The sequence below is a fragment of the Fukomys damarensis genome, unplaced genomic scaffold (genome assembly GCF_012274545.1).
Source record: "Fukomys damarensis isolate Sample0158 unplaced genomic scaffold, DMR_v1.0_HiC HiC_scaffold_3, whole genome shotgun sequence".
NCBI classification, from domain to species: Eukaryota; Metazoa; Chordata; class Mammalia; order Rodentia; family Bathyergidae; genus Fukomys; species Fukomys damarensis.
In genome coordinates, this window is record NW_022900915.1 from 10485004 (window position 1) to 10500815 (window position 15812).

The 15812-nt window shown below is 37.2% G+C and overlaps 1 protein-coding gene across 3 annotated transcripts in view; it reads left to right on the top strand.

The window, feature by feature from the left end:
- Jakmip2 (janus kinase and microtubule interacting protein 2) overlaps positions 1-15812 on the top strand; it is a 166116-nt gene that overhangs the window by 127959 nt on the left and 22345 nt on the right. For 2 of the 3 annotated variants that reach the window (XM_010627077.3, XM_010627079.3), the window contains 7 exons: positions 1300-1398; positions 2480-2578; positions 4313-4366; positions 5218-5283; positions 7597-7665; positions 10151-10228; positions 12113-12316. In XM_010627077.3, coding sequence (XP_010625379.1) covers positions 1300-1398; positions 2480-2578; positions 4313-4366; positions 5218-5283; positions 7597-7665; positions 10151-10228; positions 12113-12316 — 669 coding nt within the window. The remainder of the gene's footprint in view (positions 1-1299; positions 1399-2479; positions 2579-4312; positions 4367-5217; positions 5284-7596; positions 7666-10150; positions 10229-12112; positions 12317-15812) is intronic. The other variant, XM_033766789.1, reaches the window with a different exon arrangement.

A 15812-nucleotide genomic window follows, 5' to 3' on the forward strand; every position in this document is an offset into this window, starting at 1 on the left:
TTTCTTTTTCATAAGAATTGATTCCCAATAGATCTTCTATCTGACTTTTTGGTTCAAAAGGTACATTTTTTAGCTTTGGCCTCTTAAGAATAAATGGAAAGCAAAAGTGACACTTATAGCTAAACATTTTACTTTAAATATTTATTGTTAGGGAAGTAAAATTCATCCTATAAATTTAAGAAAAGCATCTCCATTTGTATTTCTAAATTCAAAATGTTAAATAGTTACTGTGCATCATGTCCATCCACACAGCTACTGTGAAAGGAACCCCCAAGCATATTGCAGTTAATCAAGAATGTATGATCCCCTAAATCCAAAGATGACTCAGAAATAGACCTGTCTACAGGGAGGCACATCTGAGCAAGCTAACTCAATTCCATGCTTCATGGGATTGTACGAGAGGTCCTATAAGAAAGTCCACAGGGGAACTGCGGAAGAGGAGTCACTTCAGGATGCGTGGGAAAGGGAAAGCTCTTACAGATGTTAGACCTTAGCGCCCAAAGGAGTGTAGGATTTCCTGTGTTGGAAAGAAGGTGGGGAGCCCTTCTCAGAGAGGTGAGGACAGACAGCACCTGGATAGGGGTTGCTAGAGCCTAGTGTGTGTGATCACAAGTGAGTGTGTAGAGGAAGCCACTGATAACAATTGAAACCGGAAAGCTAGGTGGCAGCCAGATCACTAAGGTTTTTCAATTCCATATTAAGGAGTTTGGCTTCTCTCCCTAGATAATTGGAATTCCACAAAATTTTATATAAGAGCTGTTTTTTTAAATGATTTCATATTTAAAAATTGCTAAGATAGTAAATGTCAAAAGTTATCACCACAGAAAGTCAAGTAATTGAGGTGATGACACATTAACTGATATGATTTAATTATAGCACATATTTACAAAGTATAACATCATTTTGTGCCCTACACATCTATAATTATAAATTGCCAATTAATTATGAGATATATTTATGACAAACAGTAACTCCAGACATGAGACATGTCAATCCCTCTCACACGTACCGTTCAGTCTAGTATTCTGTGTCTGATCCACCACAAAAGTATGTGAGTACCTCAGATTCACTATTCACAGGAGGCCTAGACTTTATCTAGAAGCATCCACATATTCTGCATTTTTTTCCTTGACTCAAAAAATTCAACTGAAGGAAAGTCAGAGACTTACTTTATACACATCTGCTTGGAAATTCTTTCATGGCTTATTTACTGAGTAAATGAGCATTATCCATGCTTGCTTTGCAAAGTTGTACTTGCTTTTTGCAATGCTCACCTAACTTCAGGATTTACTTTATTAGATAGAAAAACAGGAGGCAGAAAATCACCGGCTACAACAGGAACTGCAGGATGCCAGAGACCAGAATGAGCTGCTGGAGTTTCGAAACCTAGAGCTAGAAGTAAGGAAATGATGACCATAGTAAAAGTAATCAAAACATGCACAGAGGACATTAGGAGCCAGGGGCTGAAGCAGGTGTTGATTCATACTCTTCTGTGCTCTCTCTCAAGACAGCTGAGGGAGAGTAAACACCTGGCCAAGTCACCTGATTGGGGTGAGTGGTGAGCCTTGAAGCAACTCTGGACTGTCTGCTCAGATTGTGCTAGTCACATGCTGTGTCCTTCTAGATGAGTCTGATGATTGATCTTCAAATACTTGAACTAACAGATTCAAATGTTATCATTATTTCATTGATTGTAAATAATAATCCATCTTTCATTGAATTATGACTCCTTGAAATGTTGCTTCAAGAATCACATTTCAAAATTTGTTATATGAAAATATTTCACAGTGAGTTTGTAAGTAAACTATTTAGCTCATAATATGTTTATGCAAAAGAAGGCTAAAAAGGAATATCTTATTTTAGGAAGTAACTTGATCACTTGGGCCAAATTTCAAGAGTTTGTTTCGTGGTTTTGTTTATTAAATAAAACATCTAAGTCAATTCAGATTTCAGTTGTATCATGCAGAATCCGACTTAGCGTCTGGTTGAACACATATTAATATGTGAAAGTAGAAGAAAATTTTCCATTCAATTTTTCTGTCATTTTGCAAGTGTTTTCTTCTACAGATTAGCTCAAATTTGATTTGAATAAAAAGTTAGCAGCTTCAGTAAAGAATAAGTCATCTTTGCAGCCTACATATCTTGCTCATAAAGATTGAGTGTATTAAATATGCAAAAGGCTGTTTGCTACCATAAAATCTCGTGGAAAGATGATGCTGCGATATCTGAAAGTTCTAAATATTCGTACATTTTAAATTGGAACAGCACTTCCTGCATCTCCCTGATCAAAAAATTGGCAAGAAAATATTACACTATAATTTTTCTTTCATACTTTGGAGTGAACTAGTCAGTTTTTCCCTCTAAATTTAAGCGCAAATATTTTGAGTTTAATGACATATTGATAAACTACTGAAATAGCATAGAGAACTAGTTTAGTGGTTTTTTTTAAATTCTCATATATTCTTTACTGTATTTCAAGGAGAGAGAGAGGCGGTCCCCTCCATTTAATCTACAGATTCATCCATTCTCAGATGGTGTTAGTGCTCTACAGATCTACTGTATGAAAGAAGGTGTCAAGGTAGGCAGACATTGGATATTTTATTGTTTGTAAGAATTAGAAAAGTGGAGTACTCAAAGGGGAGGGATGCCCGTGACTTTTTTTTGTCTTTCAGCCACTGGATATCATTGATACAAACCATATAGGAAATGAAAATAATCGTATTTGTTGGAAAATCAGTAGAACATAAAATAAATGTGTGATACTTATGAAAGATAATAGCAAAGTACTCAGAAGGTATAATCATTTAGAACAGAGTAACAAAGAATGTTACACCCAGGTGGCACACACTATAATGCCAGCACTCTGGGAGACTGAGGTAGGAGGATCAAAAGCTTGAATCCAATCTGGGGAACGAAACAATTTAGCAAAATCTTAAAAATAAAAAGGGGTGGGGATGCTGCACATGCATACATATTAAGATACCAGCCTCAACTATCTATGGGAGATATGAAATGAAGTCAGTTTGTCAAGAAGCACAGTTCAGGTTGCCAGGTTAAAAATGTACGTGCTGAGAATCTGTTGTAACTTTGGAATTGCACAGTGGAATTTGTTATAATGGTATTTCAGAGTTAGAAAAGACCTTTGAAGTCACCTAGTTCACTATCACTTTTGATGTGTTTAGGGAAGATTTTTCCCTTTTGAGAGGTTTTAGGGTTTATAATTTGTTGCTGGTTAGATAAAACATAATTCTATCTTTAGTGCTACTGGGATATTTTTTAAGTAGTAAGGTTGGAATGAGGTGGTTGTTTCCCAGAAAACACATTGTCATCCAACAGAATGCAATGGCATTATGAATCTAGCTGGGATGCCTCTGCTATTCCCGGTCTCTCCTTTACCTTATGCATGGCCCTTCCCAGTCCCACTCTGAGCTGCCAGATATACCTGCTTCAGTGGCCGTTCCTAGCTATGATGTAGACCTAGATTCCCCCTTTCCTGGTGCTATAATGCTGTTTGCACATGACTAGGAAGTGGTACTAATGAAGCTGAAAAAGGGTGTGAGAAATTAGACATTAAAATTATTCTTTCTCATCGAAAATCACTTTTGTGGTGTCTAAAATTCTGGTCTTCCTGGCTATCTGTAAATGTATAAATCAAAGCAATTTTTATTCAGCATTAATTACATGAAAAGCAATGGTCTTTTCTTAGATTAGATATGTCACAAACAAACAATCCAGTGGATATAACTTATATTCAGGAGAACTGTTTCAGATGAAGTCTGGCTCCTTTAAGCACTCCAAGACTAGAGTAAAAACAATCTGTTTCACACAGGAAGAAATTTGTGCTAATCATCTCAAGCAGTGGATATCTACTGCAGTTTTCTACATTACAGGAAAAATTCAACCAGACTAGTATTCTTATAATTAAAAAGACACTGATTATTACTTTATATCACTTTTCTTTATGCCTGAAATCTTTTATAATTGGAAAAAATTAACAATTAGAAGATAAAAAGTTAACGGCCATATTCTCAGTCCTTATTTAATACTACAGGCATTCACACAGTCTCCTTATTCTCCACACAGGCCTATGAAATATGTATTACTATCTGTATTTGCATCTGAGAACATTAGAAAAGCTTTCTAAAGTTCACACAACTTGTAAGAAGAAACTGAAAAACAGTTGTCCTTGATTAAAAACAATCCAAGGAAATATATGTCCTGCAATGTCCTTTCTAAACCAGATTTCTAGCACTGGTGAAATGTGAGGCTACATGTGTGTCTTTGGCTTGAACACACTTCCTTGATTTTGCAGGATGTGAATATCCCGGATCTCATAAAGCAGCTAGATATCTTGGGCGATAACGGGGTAAGTATGATGAAGTATAGGTGTGTTAGATAAAAACTGCCTAAATAGTGGTAAAAAAATACTTGCCAGTATATCATATATAAAATAACTGCAAGTGATATGCTACATTCACTTAAAGATGTAGGTCCCTGGAGAGAATGTATGATTTGTCAAACAACCTCACCAGAGATTTCTAGAAGACAGTAATAGAAATGGGACTTGGTAAAGCGCTTGTCATGAGCAGGTCTCCAGTTTGAATGCTGATTACATCTGCAGTGATTAAAGCTAATTTCCAGCTGAGTGTTGCTTAGAGGCATCCAGTGTAAAATTCATCAGCTAGGCAGTTGCAAATGCTGCTGAATGAGAGAGCTGTTGGCAGCTTCATAAAAATGGACCAGAAAGCTATTGTTCGTTTTCTTTCTAAAAACTCCTTCCAGATAGGGTCAAGGCATATTAATTCAATAGGAGGATCATTCATTGGATGCAAGATAAATGGCACATGTAGGTTGAAGAAGCCACCATTCCTTCCCTTGAAAAATTATCAAAGGAGGGAATAATATCAATGAAATCGTATCAAAACTGCCATGAAGAGGCTGTTCTTTATTTCATTTCTGGCTTCTTATAACATAACTGTTCATAAAGTATTCTTACAGTGACAAAAAATCAAACCAGTATTAGGGAGAGATTAAAAATCACATTTAATATTTTTCTTTTGGGGTTTGAAATTCATTATTTGTTATTCCTAAACAATAGGAATTTGTTAAGGTTCTCTGAATGCATATATAGTAGTTGTTGGTGGCAGTGGTTCATCTCTATAGAATAAGTATCATAAGTATGTTAATCTTACAGCCTTTACTACTCATTTTTCACAGAATTTAAGAAATGAAGAACAAGTGGCCATTATTCAGGCCAGCACTGTGCTGTCCCTAGCAGAGAAGGTAATGTCATTCTAACATTTCCAATCATCTCTGTGTCTGCCTTAACATTTAAAGAACAGCATGGTGTATGAACAGTCCTTTTGCACACAACTCTGTATTACTGAATGTGGTAAATGTGACACCACCCAGACAGAATGAGAATATACAAAAGAAAATTCTACCCACTGACTTGGAGTGGATAATTTTTACTATGAAGTCCCTTACAAAATATGTCATTCTTGGGAAATGAGAAAGCTTCCGGAGCACATTATTTAATCAAGCCCTCCATTCTGGGTGCACTGCTAAACTGGAGCATTGCTCTTGATCAGACTCTCCTCGGATGTGTGTGCCTATTGTTCCCCACTGTTTCTACTCCTTGGTGGTGGCTCTCTGTACCTCATTCTGAAAGCCCAACACAGAGAGCGACTGGCAGGAGGAAGAGCATCGCTAGTGTGGTCTGCCCCCTTGTGTCTAAACCTGGTAAGCGGTGAACCGGAGAGGAGAAAAGCGCCGCATGGAGTTACGTTAGCACACAGCTGAGAGTCAAGTGGGCAGGTTTGAATAAAATGGGAATTGGACTCCTTACACAATGCCTGAAAATTACATGAAATAATAAGCAAGTAATTAGCTCTGCAGTCTGACATGAGGGAATTCTACAAGTCAAATGACAGTTATTTTACTCAAAGATATAAGAGAAAAAGGGGGGACAAAAATGTTATAAAATAAAAAGATACTTAAGAAACATTGAAATGATCTTTAAATATCCTGATTTAAGCAAACCAATTGTTTTTAAAGACACTTTGCTGTCCATTGGCAACCATATACCAAAGGAAATTAATGGTAATCCTGCAAAGGGTAATAATATTACCACGGCCCCATGGCTATATTTTTAAGGCCTCATTTGTTAGAAATGTTTATTGAAGTATTTACATATGAAATGACATGTAAAATGGAATTTGCTCTTCGAAACCCTCTTCCTTCACAGTTCAATTACAAACGTGATGACGTCTCTCAATGTTCCAGCAGATCCGTTGCATCAGACCCTAATAGCAGGTCTAGAATCCAGAACCTGACAAGGGTGCCCCCTAGGATTTGGCCCTTACTTATTTCTCTAGCATTGCCTCTTCCTTCTCGCTGTCCTTGTCTCTCCCTAGACCTTCTGTCTCAATCTCTATCACAGTCTTCATTCATGATCACCCTATTCTCTTTACCTAGAGGATGTTCCCATTTTCTCTTTCTACCTTTGCTGGCTAAATTGTAATCATGAGACTTCCCTATACACACAGAAGCCTTCCTGCTCACCCAAGCTAGATTCGGCTTTTGGCTCTATTTTCCCATAGTGACATGTACGTCCGCTCCCTGAATTGTCCAATTATACTGCCAGTGGCCACTTACTTTTTTTACACCTCTTCTCTACCTACCACTAGACTCTAAGCCCCATGAGGGCAAGTATGACATCTATTTCTTTTCCTTTTTTTTTCCTCCTAACTTTCAATCAGAACAGCACATCAAATAGGTGATCAGCAAATATTTATCGAAGAAGTAAACGAGTGAATTTGTGGGTGTCCACAAAACACTTCCAGTGACACAAAGGGAGACACAAAAACAAAGCACCCTGTGTACTCATCTTCTTGAAAGCTCAAATATTAGTGTTCCTTTCTATGGTATTGACGTCAGCATTGTGAACAACTGGAATGGTTTAGACTTTGAATAATATAGGAAGATCCTACCACATAGATGGTTGAATAGAACAAGTTATTACACTGGATCTCTATCATGTTAAATGTCAGTTTACACCTAGGGGAGGCAATTGGGCATCATAATTAAGTGTGTGGCCTCTGGAAGTCCTAATTACTTTTTCCCTGTCATCAGTTTTATAGGCTATGAAGTTACTTTTATTCCTTATGTTCCCTCCAACCTGGAGCTGTTGATGATAACAGAGCCCCTTCTTCTTGGAACTTCATCCTCATTTTTTCCAAACATCTCTCTTTCTTCAGACGTCAGTGTAACTGTCATTTCCAAGAAAGCCTCCTCTGTGTCCTTTAGTGGAGGCAAAAAACCTTGTTGGTCTTGTTCACCTTCACAGCCCAAAGCCTAGCACAGTGGCTGATGCATGACAGATGTCACGGCATGCATTTGTTGAATGAATGATACATGGGAGACTATATACAGCCTTGGGTCTGAGCTAAGAGATTAAAGTGCATCAGGTTTTCACATGAGTTCTCGGCCTGCCTCCTGAGATGGGAGGGAGGACCCTGAACAACTAGGAGAACAGCCTACAGGTGTATATTGCATCAAACAAACATGTTGGATGCTTCTGTCTTATCCCCCTAGTGGATCCAGCAGATTGAAGGAGCAGAGGCTGCCCTTCATCAGAAAATGATGGAATTGGAAAGTGACATGGTGAGTACAAAGACAAGGTTGCATAACAGTTAAGGAGCACTTGCAAGGCAAATGCAAAATGAAAGTTGCCATTACCGGTTTTATCTTGCATGAGGAAAGTTTGTAATCTCCCTATTAGTTTTTGTACAGAGGGGTATCAAACATTTTCAAGTTGCATTAAGATGCACAATTCAAAATGTGAGAAGTATCCATCCATGTCAAGTTGTATTCTCCCCGAAAAGCATGTTGTGTTTGATCATATTTCCAAAACCACAGCTGAAGAAAATTGAATTAGGTGGGTTTTTTCTTAGACGAAATAACTCTTCTAGTAGATACAGTTACAAAGTAAAGTTAACAGAAATAGAGAATGCAAGTCTGATTTTAAAAGCTGCCAACCCTGTTATCACAGAGACTTTCTAGAACTGCTTCAGAAAGTGATAAGAATGACAGGAGAAGTGCATTCAAAGCATGGAGAAGTGTTTTGAGGGATTTAGGGTTAATGTGTCTTTTACTGTAATAAATTACTTTAATTTACATATTCACTATATATTTTGATCATGTCTTGTCTATCCAAAAGATTTGAAAGCAGGGACTAGAAGAGATGTTATATTCCTGTGTTCATAGTGGCATTACTCACAATAGCCAAAAGGTTTCAGTAACCAAAATATCGATTGCTAGGGGATCGACTAAACAAACTGTGGCATGTTTTCTAATATAATTCAGCCTACAAAAGGAAGGAAAGCCGGACATCATGGCACACATCTGTAATCCCAGCCTTCTGCAAGGCTAATACAGAGGATTACAAGAAACTCACAGTAGAGAGACCCTGTCTCAAAATAAAAACTAAAAAAAGGCCTGGGACACAGCTCAGTGCAGAGGCCCTCAGTTCAATCCCCAGTACCATACACAAAAAAAGGAAATTCTGACACAAAGTACACTGTGTATGAACTTGGATCACGTTGTGTAAGTGAAATAAACTAGTCACAAAAAGATAAATACCATAAATTACACGCAAGTGAGGTCCCAGAGTAGTCAAACTCATAAAAACAGATTGTAGACTGTAGTTATTAAGGGCTGAGAGGAAGAAAAATAGCATTGCTTAGTGTGACAAGATGAAAAATTTATGGATATTGGTTGCATAATAATATGAATATGTTTCACATTGCTGAATTGTACACATAAAAATTGGTAATGTGATAAATTATGTTATGAATATTTTAACACACTTTAAAAAATTAAATCCCCAAGTGCAGGAATTGATTATTATTAATTTGTAGTAAGTAATTTATAGAATTTTATAACAAGACCTTGTAAATATTATCATTACTATTTAGAAAAAAACATGTATTTGATTCCTATCAGGTTAGGGAATATTATAATAAGAACTGCAACTTGTATTTTTATGGCCTGTCACAGCTTATAAATCATTTGCTTGTATTTTGTACAGAATTCACGTTTTACCAGAGGTTAGGCTCTGCAGTCAAAACATAAAACAAAAACAGTTTGTATTCAGATTTACCCTTGAAATCTCTTTACACGCACAAATGTTAATAAAGCAATCCACTTGTTCCAGGTACTGTTCTAGTTAGGGGTGATCAGGTACCCAAGGGAGATCAGGAAAATCAAGAGCAAGATTACTGCATATTCTCTCAGCACAACTGCCTCCTATCTCACGCCAGCTTTGGGCAGGGGCTGAAAATCGCTCTGAAGCAGCAGTGGGACACAGTGACCACCTACTCCTCAAGCTGCTATTTGTCTTTGTGTTTGCTAACTGTACACAGATGAATTTGAATGTTAAACGTGTTTATTACACAGAGCTGCTGTATTATACTTCAAGCCGTCCTTACAAAAGGCTACTATCACAATGTACAGTCATCTCTTGGTGTTCACAGAAGACTGGTTCCAGGACCCCTTGGAGATAGCTAAGTCCCCAGTGTTCAAGTCCACTGTCCAAAATGGCAGGTGTTTGCATATAACTGACATACATCTTCTTGAATACTTTAAATCATCTCTAAATTACTTATAATACCTAATTCTATGTAAATTGTTGTTGTACTTTATTTTAGAGGGAATAATGAAAACAAAATGTCTATATATGTGTAGTATAGGTATAATTTTTTTTCAAATATTGTTGCTCATAGTTGGTTGAGTCCCTTGATACAGGACAGATGCAAAGGGCACACTGTATCTACACAGACAGACCTATTATTAAACAATTATCTTGTAAAAATCTATACTTAATCACATCCTCTCAGATTGGCCTAAGAATCATGTAAAGCATTCCATGTGGGTTTTTTATTATATCTTTTATGCTGCTTTCTATTGATTTTCAGATTTCCTTTGAGACTATGAAAGTTGAACTATTTCTCTGACAGACAAAAAAATCTATGATTTCACAAATACCAGTGATTTATCTTATGCTGGAATTAGAGAAAACAATAAACAATACCATTTATGTATCACTTTCTAGTTAAGCTGACTCTATCACTATGGCTCTTCATTATAGGAACAATTCTGCAAAATAAAAGGATATCTAGAAGAAGAATTAGACTACAGGAAACAAGCTCTTGACCAAGCATATATGGTAGGTACAATAAGCGACAGAATATTTCTGTTTTCATAATATGGAAGGTAGCATCTTATTTAATTTGCCATGCCATGTATTTAAGTAGAACATGACATGCAAGTAGCTTATTCACTGGTTTACAGTTCTAATTTTAGAACAAGAAAATCATTATATCTCCTTATAATATGCTTGTAATATTGGTAATTACACTATGTTTTTTTTTAATAAATATGTTGTTAAAGATTTAAATGAAGTATATTTTGGATGACAATGTAGGTCAAAGAAGAGTTTTATTAAATCTGATCTAGTCCTTTGGAAGTCTAATCTAGTGGAAAAATAATGTGCTTGACAATTGTGCAAGTTTTAATTAATTTATTTGTCAGGACAACCCTATGGGGTGTAGATAATATTGTTATTCCTTTCTTACAAATGAATAAAGTAAGGCTTAAAGAGTATGAATTTTTCCCAAGTTGGTAAGTAGATATTACATAGATTAAACTTGATATTGCAGCCTTAACTACCCAATCCAGCCGCAATGATCTGGGCTGTGTTGGTAAATGGACTCTGCCTTTCTCTCTCCCACAGAAGATTATGCTGATGAAATGTTACATTTCATCCCTTCCCCATACCAAATTCATATTGCAAGATTCCTTATGTTGGATTATAGCTCGTATTTCTTCTCTCCTTGTGCCCTGCCTCCATCAATAGAGTCATGAATCAACAGAAAAAAAAGAACAAAGTAGAGAAATATTTCAAGAAGTTGCTAGCAGAGGTTTTTATAATGCTTTCCTGGAAACAGCTTGAGTCACTTTCGAGAAAAGAAGGAGACATCCCCTGCTTGTAACAAAGATAAATCAGTCTTCCCCCTCCAGAATGAATACAGGATGCTGCCATTGTTTGATGAGGAAAAAAGACAGTGAGAATTGGTCCTAATTAGATAATAAAGAAGCAAGTGATTCTCCTTTACCCTTCATTTTCTACCCTCTCACACTTTTCTCTCCTACCTAATAAAATTAGGCTGGGTGTTTATGTAGCTCTCAATACTATTGAGTCCATATTCAGAAAACCATAATTAATATTAAAAAGTTGACATATGCTTAATCAAGGACAAGACCTAGGAAAGCATCCCATATCAAGACATGTCTAGTCACTCTTGTGAAAGTTATAAGCAATAAGGCTAAAGATTTTGGAAACTGTATCTAAAGTGGATTAAAAAAAACCCTGAAATATGAGACAGTAGCCCTCAAAGAGAAAACTCAGTGTTACGTTAGTACTAGATAAGCCGTAAATCACAGTGTATTAAAAACAAAACAAAAAAATGACCAATTCTAAGACTCTGGGCCATTTTTGAATCATATTTCCCAATTTTTACTTCATGTAAATACATGGAGATCATAAGCTGTCTTCCAATACAGAAGATTATTATGTGAAAGAGTGGTGGCATTTTGTTGATGAAAATGTATCTCCAATTTCAAGTATTTTGTTCCAATCTAGACCACTTATTTCTAAAAGATGGGTCACCGTGTTAGCTGTTTTTAAATATCTGAAGGGCTGTCAAGTGGGAGAGAAAATGTATTCTTAGTTACCTGTGATAACAGAAGGAGGAATAGTTATTATAGCAAAGGGCTTTCTGTATATGAAAAAGACAAGATCCCAAGAAAGAAAACAGATTTCCTCACGAGAGTAGTTTCATGTCTTACCTGGATGACCTTTGCAGGGTATTAGAAAGGGAATGTTCAGAAGAGGACTTGGGCTGGAGAAGCTCCAGAATCTCTGCTGCGGTGAGGATCAGAGAGGCAAAAGCGCTACACCCGTGTGCACACACGCTCACACATAAGCATTCCCAGCACTACACATAAACGCTCCGTTCCAAAGTTAGACTTTTCTAATTCTATTTGCCAGAGAATCCAGGAACTAGAAGCTACTTTGTACAATGCTCTGCAGCAAGAAACTGTTATCAAGTTTGGTGAATTATTAAGTGAAAAACAGCAAGAGGAGCTGAGGACGGCAGTAGAAAAGTTACGGCGACAAATGCTGAGGAAGAGCAGAGAGTATGACTGTCAGATTCTCCAGGAGAGAATGGAGCTCTTACAGCAAGCCCACCAGGTGAGGACTGAGCCCCTACATTTGTGTAGGTTAGTACTAAGCAAGTGAGACTTAGTACTAATAACATGGTGTTGAGTATTAGTATGGAGAAGCACAGGAGATTTCCAAAGGCTAAAATGAATAATTGTTGCTTTCCACTGTTACTCAGTACAGGATGACAGTTCCATAATAATCTGAAGAAAATTGGCATTTCAGAAACATTACGCAGTGCTATCATTCTGAGAACTACTTTGTGGTAAGATACCTTTTGAGTCTCATGGAGCCTGGCTACTCCTTGCACAGGGAAGCAGGTCACTGTCCCTCCAGTGCAAAATAGTGACTCCTTCTTATTACTCATTCTGGTCCCTAACCAAACCTCATCACGTAATCTAAACAGAGTGAAAGAGAACAAGAGCCTCCCTCTCTATTCCCAGAGCAAACAGCAACAGCAACAAAGTCTGGAAGCTGCTATAAACTAACTGGCATTTGCTATATACCAGGAACTAAGCTGTGTTCATATCATTTAATTTAATCTTCATACCAGCCCCAGGAGGTAAGTATTCTTATGTCACAATTTTGGAGATAAGAACTCTTAGGTTATTAGCCCAAGAGAACATGGGTAGCAAGAGCCAAGACTATAACCCAGGTCTGTCTGACCCAAAGACTGGTAGGTATGAGCATTACACAGTACTGTCTGTCATATGTAGCTTAAGCCATCTGTGGTGTCCATGATTCACCTAGACTAGGAAGATTCAAAACAGGCATTGGGTACTAATTTCCAACCAAATTCTTAATTCCAGCCCTTCACTCATGCTGTAGTTTGACAGGTGAGGGATAAAACCCTTAAAAAAATCAGATTCATTAACAATTCCAGACCTGAAAGGGCCAGGCTGCAGTATTCAGTGTTTTTTGAGCTGTAATAATCAACTGGTATAGATCCAGTTGAGACTATATATGAAGTAAGTATCATATGCTCATCAAAGATCAAGTTGAATAGAAAAAAATTCGAAGTTATTTTATGACATCAGTGAGAACAATTCATACCTCAGATGCAGCCAGGCGCTTCACCTGTCTTTAGAGTCTTAACAGTTTACCCAAATTAGCAGGAAACTGAAGTCATTTGTTCCAAGGTAATAAACTCATGGATGTTTCTATCGATGTACATTGAGAGTCCATCATAAACGCTTGAATTTTGACACATACCTAAGTTTCTAAAGGCTTTAGTAACAGGCTGTGTTCCCCCATTTCATTAGTTCACACATTACTTCCTTTGACCTAGGGATAAATTATATCATTGGAAGGTATATCATGGAACCACACAAGTGTTTATTATTAAGATGGAGGAATGAACATCTAAACTTACTTGTGATAAAATCCTTGTCCCATTTGAGTCTCTCTTTAACTAATAAACTGGTGTGTTTCACTCCCCAAATAATTGTGCTTGTTTGTATAAGTGATCCAGCCTGAGCTGATAGGCACATGTTATTTCCTAGCTTCGGAGACTTCCACTGACCTTTTTCATCTCTGAAACAAATATTCATTAGAAATATGCCTTACACAGTTATTTTCTTACCCTTTTTCTCTTTTAAACATTGGCTTAATTTCAAAGAATCACTCTAGGAGATTTTGGCCATATATAATTATGCAATGGAATCTAACATCTGCAGTATGTCACTAACCATTTATTAGACACTTTTGCTTGAATGTTTCAGAGTAAATTCACATATTCATTGTTCTTCTTGCTTTTCTCCTTTCCCCCAGCCTACCTGTTTCTGTTGGTAGAATGACCTTATCACAAATTACTCAGGCTGAATTCTTCTCCATTATTTCCAAGAATTAGGGTAGCTCCATGCTCAAACAGCATTTCCCCCAAAGCACTTGTGCAGCTGGTTAGTTTTCTTCACATCAGTTACCACAGGCATGTACAGGACATTCCATTTTTGCATCAACTTCCAGTTGTTGCCAAATGCCTTCTGAGGTAATCCAATTCCATTATCTATGCATTTAGTCAAATATTTAAATGTGTGTTTCCTAGTGCTAGACACTGTGCTAGACACAAAGAATTCCCCATGGACCCAACCTTCACAGAACCTAGGAGACTTACATGAAGAAAAATAATTATGACATACCTCAATAAATGTCATTTTGAAAAGCTCATACAGGTGTCATGGCGGAAGACTTCTTTTGCTTCCCTCTCCTATCCACAGTACATCGTATCACCATAGATTCTTCTCACCTTTCCTAATCCTACATTTTTGCTAAAAATCCCTTTGGTCCCAATTTCCACTTAAGTGAAAATCCTGTGCAGATCTCTCCAGATCCTTACTCAATTGGCTACTTCTCTCCCCAAAACTCAACTTGAGACAGATTCCAGTGCATGCTTTTCTTTCCATTCATGGAAACTTCATGGTCACACTTGGTCTCACTTCTCACTTGGACCATGATTTTTCACCTCCATACCTTTATTTGCATGACTGTTTACCCTTACAATGACCTTCAATGCAATGTCATTGCATTTATTCTAATATTCCCATTTTTTCAGTCCATTAATGATCCACATTTCATTGCTCAGGGACATGTATATTTTATACTTTGTTACATATTTATTTGAAACTATATACTGAGAGCCTGATGCGTGCCAGGTACTGGAAAGGTGATAGGGAAAAAAGACAGTAAGGAACAAGGTCACAGCACAAATGAACAATAACCAAGGCAGTTTCCAAGAGCAGCAATAAGTGTTAAGAAAGAAGATTATATAATATGTACATGAATTTGGGAGTAGAATTGGCCACTTTAGCTAGTCAAGGAGGCCTACCTCCGAAGATATTTAAAACCCAAGGAAATAGCCACAAAAAGATTTTGGAAGATGTGCTAGAAGATAGAGAACAGATAAGATTCTGGGGTGGGCATAAGTTTAGAACATTCAAGGAACAGAAAAATGGCTAGTGCAGCAGAAACACACAGTCCACTCACAGTAAGGTTGACTGAAATAAAGTTAGAGAGATAAGAAAGGCCACAACATGTAGGTCCTTGCAAGAGTTTGGGTTTATTCTGAACACAACTCAGCTTCCTTTTCTCTTTCCATTCCCCAACGTCTTAAACTCAGGAGACTGCTGTGGTCATTTTCACATTTTAAAAGTACCGAAGGGCTGATGTGGATGGATGTAGGATGGACAAGATAAGAGACAGGAAGAGTGGGTAGCAAATTGTCTCACCTCACCAGACAGGATAAGAGTGACTTGTACTTGGTAGCAGGAGAGATAAAAAGAAGTAAGTAGAATAGGGATCTATTTCGAGTTGGATGAAGTTTCTTGTTGGGTTGTACAGCGAGGGAATGGGAACAAAAGGAAATCACATCCACATTGTATAATGTGGCATAGTTAATTCACTGAACAAATATATGTGAACAGCTTTTTCATGCCAAATACTGTACTAGGAATTGGAGATTGCTGATAAACTTATACATGACTTTTGCCATTGTTTACCTTTCTACTTAATTTTGTGAGATTTTTTTTTT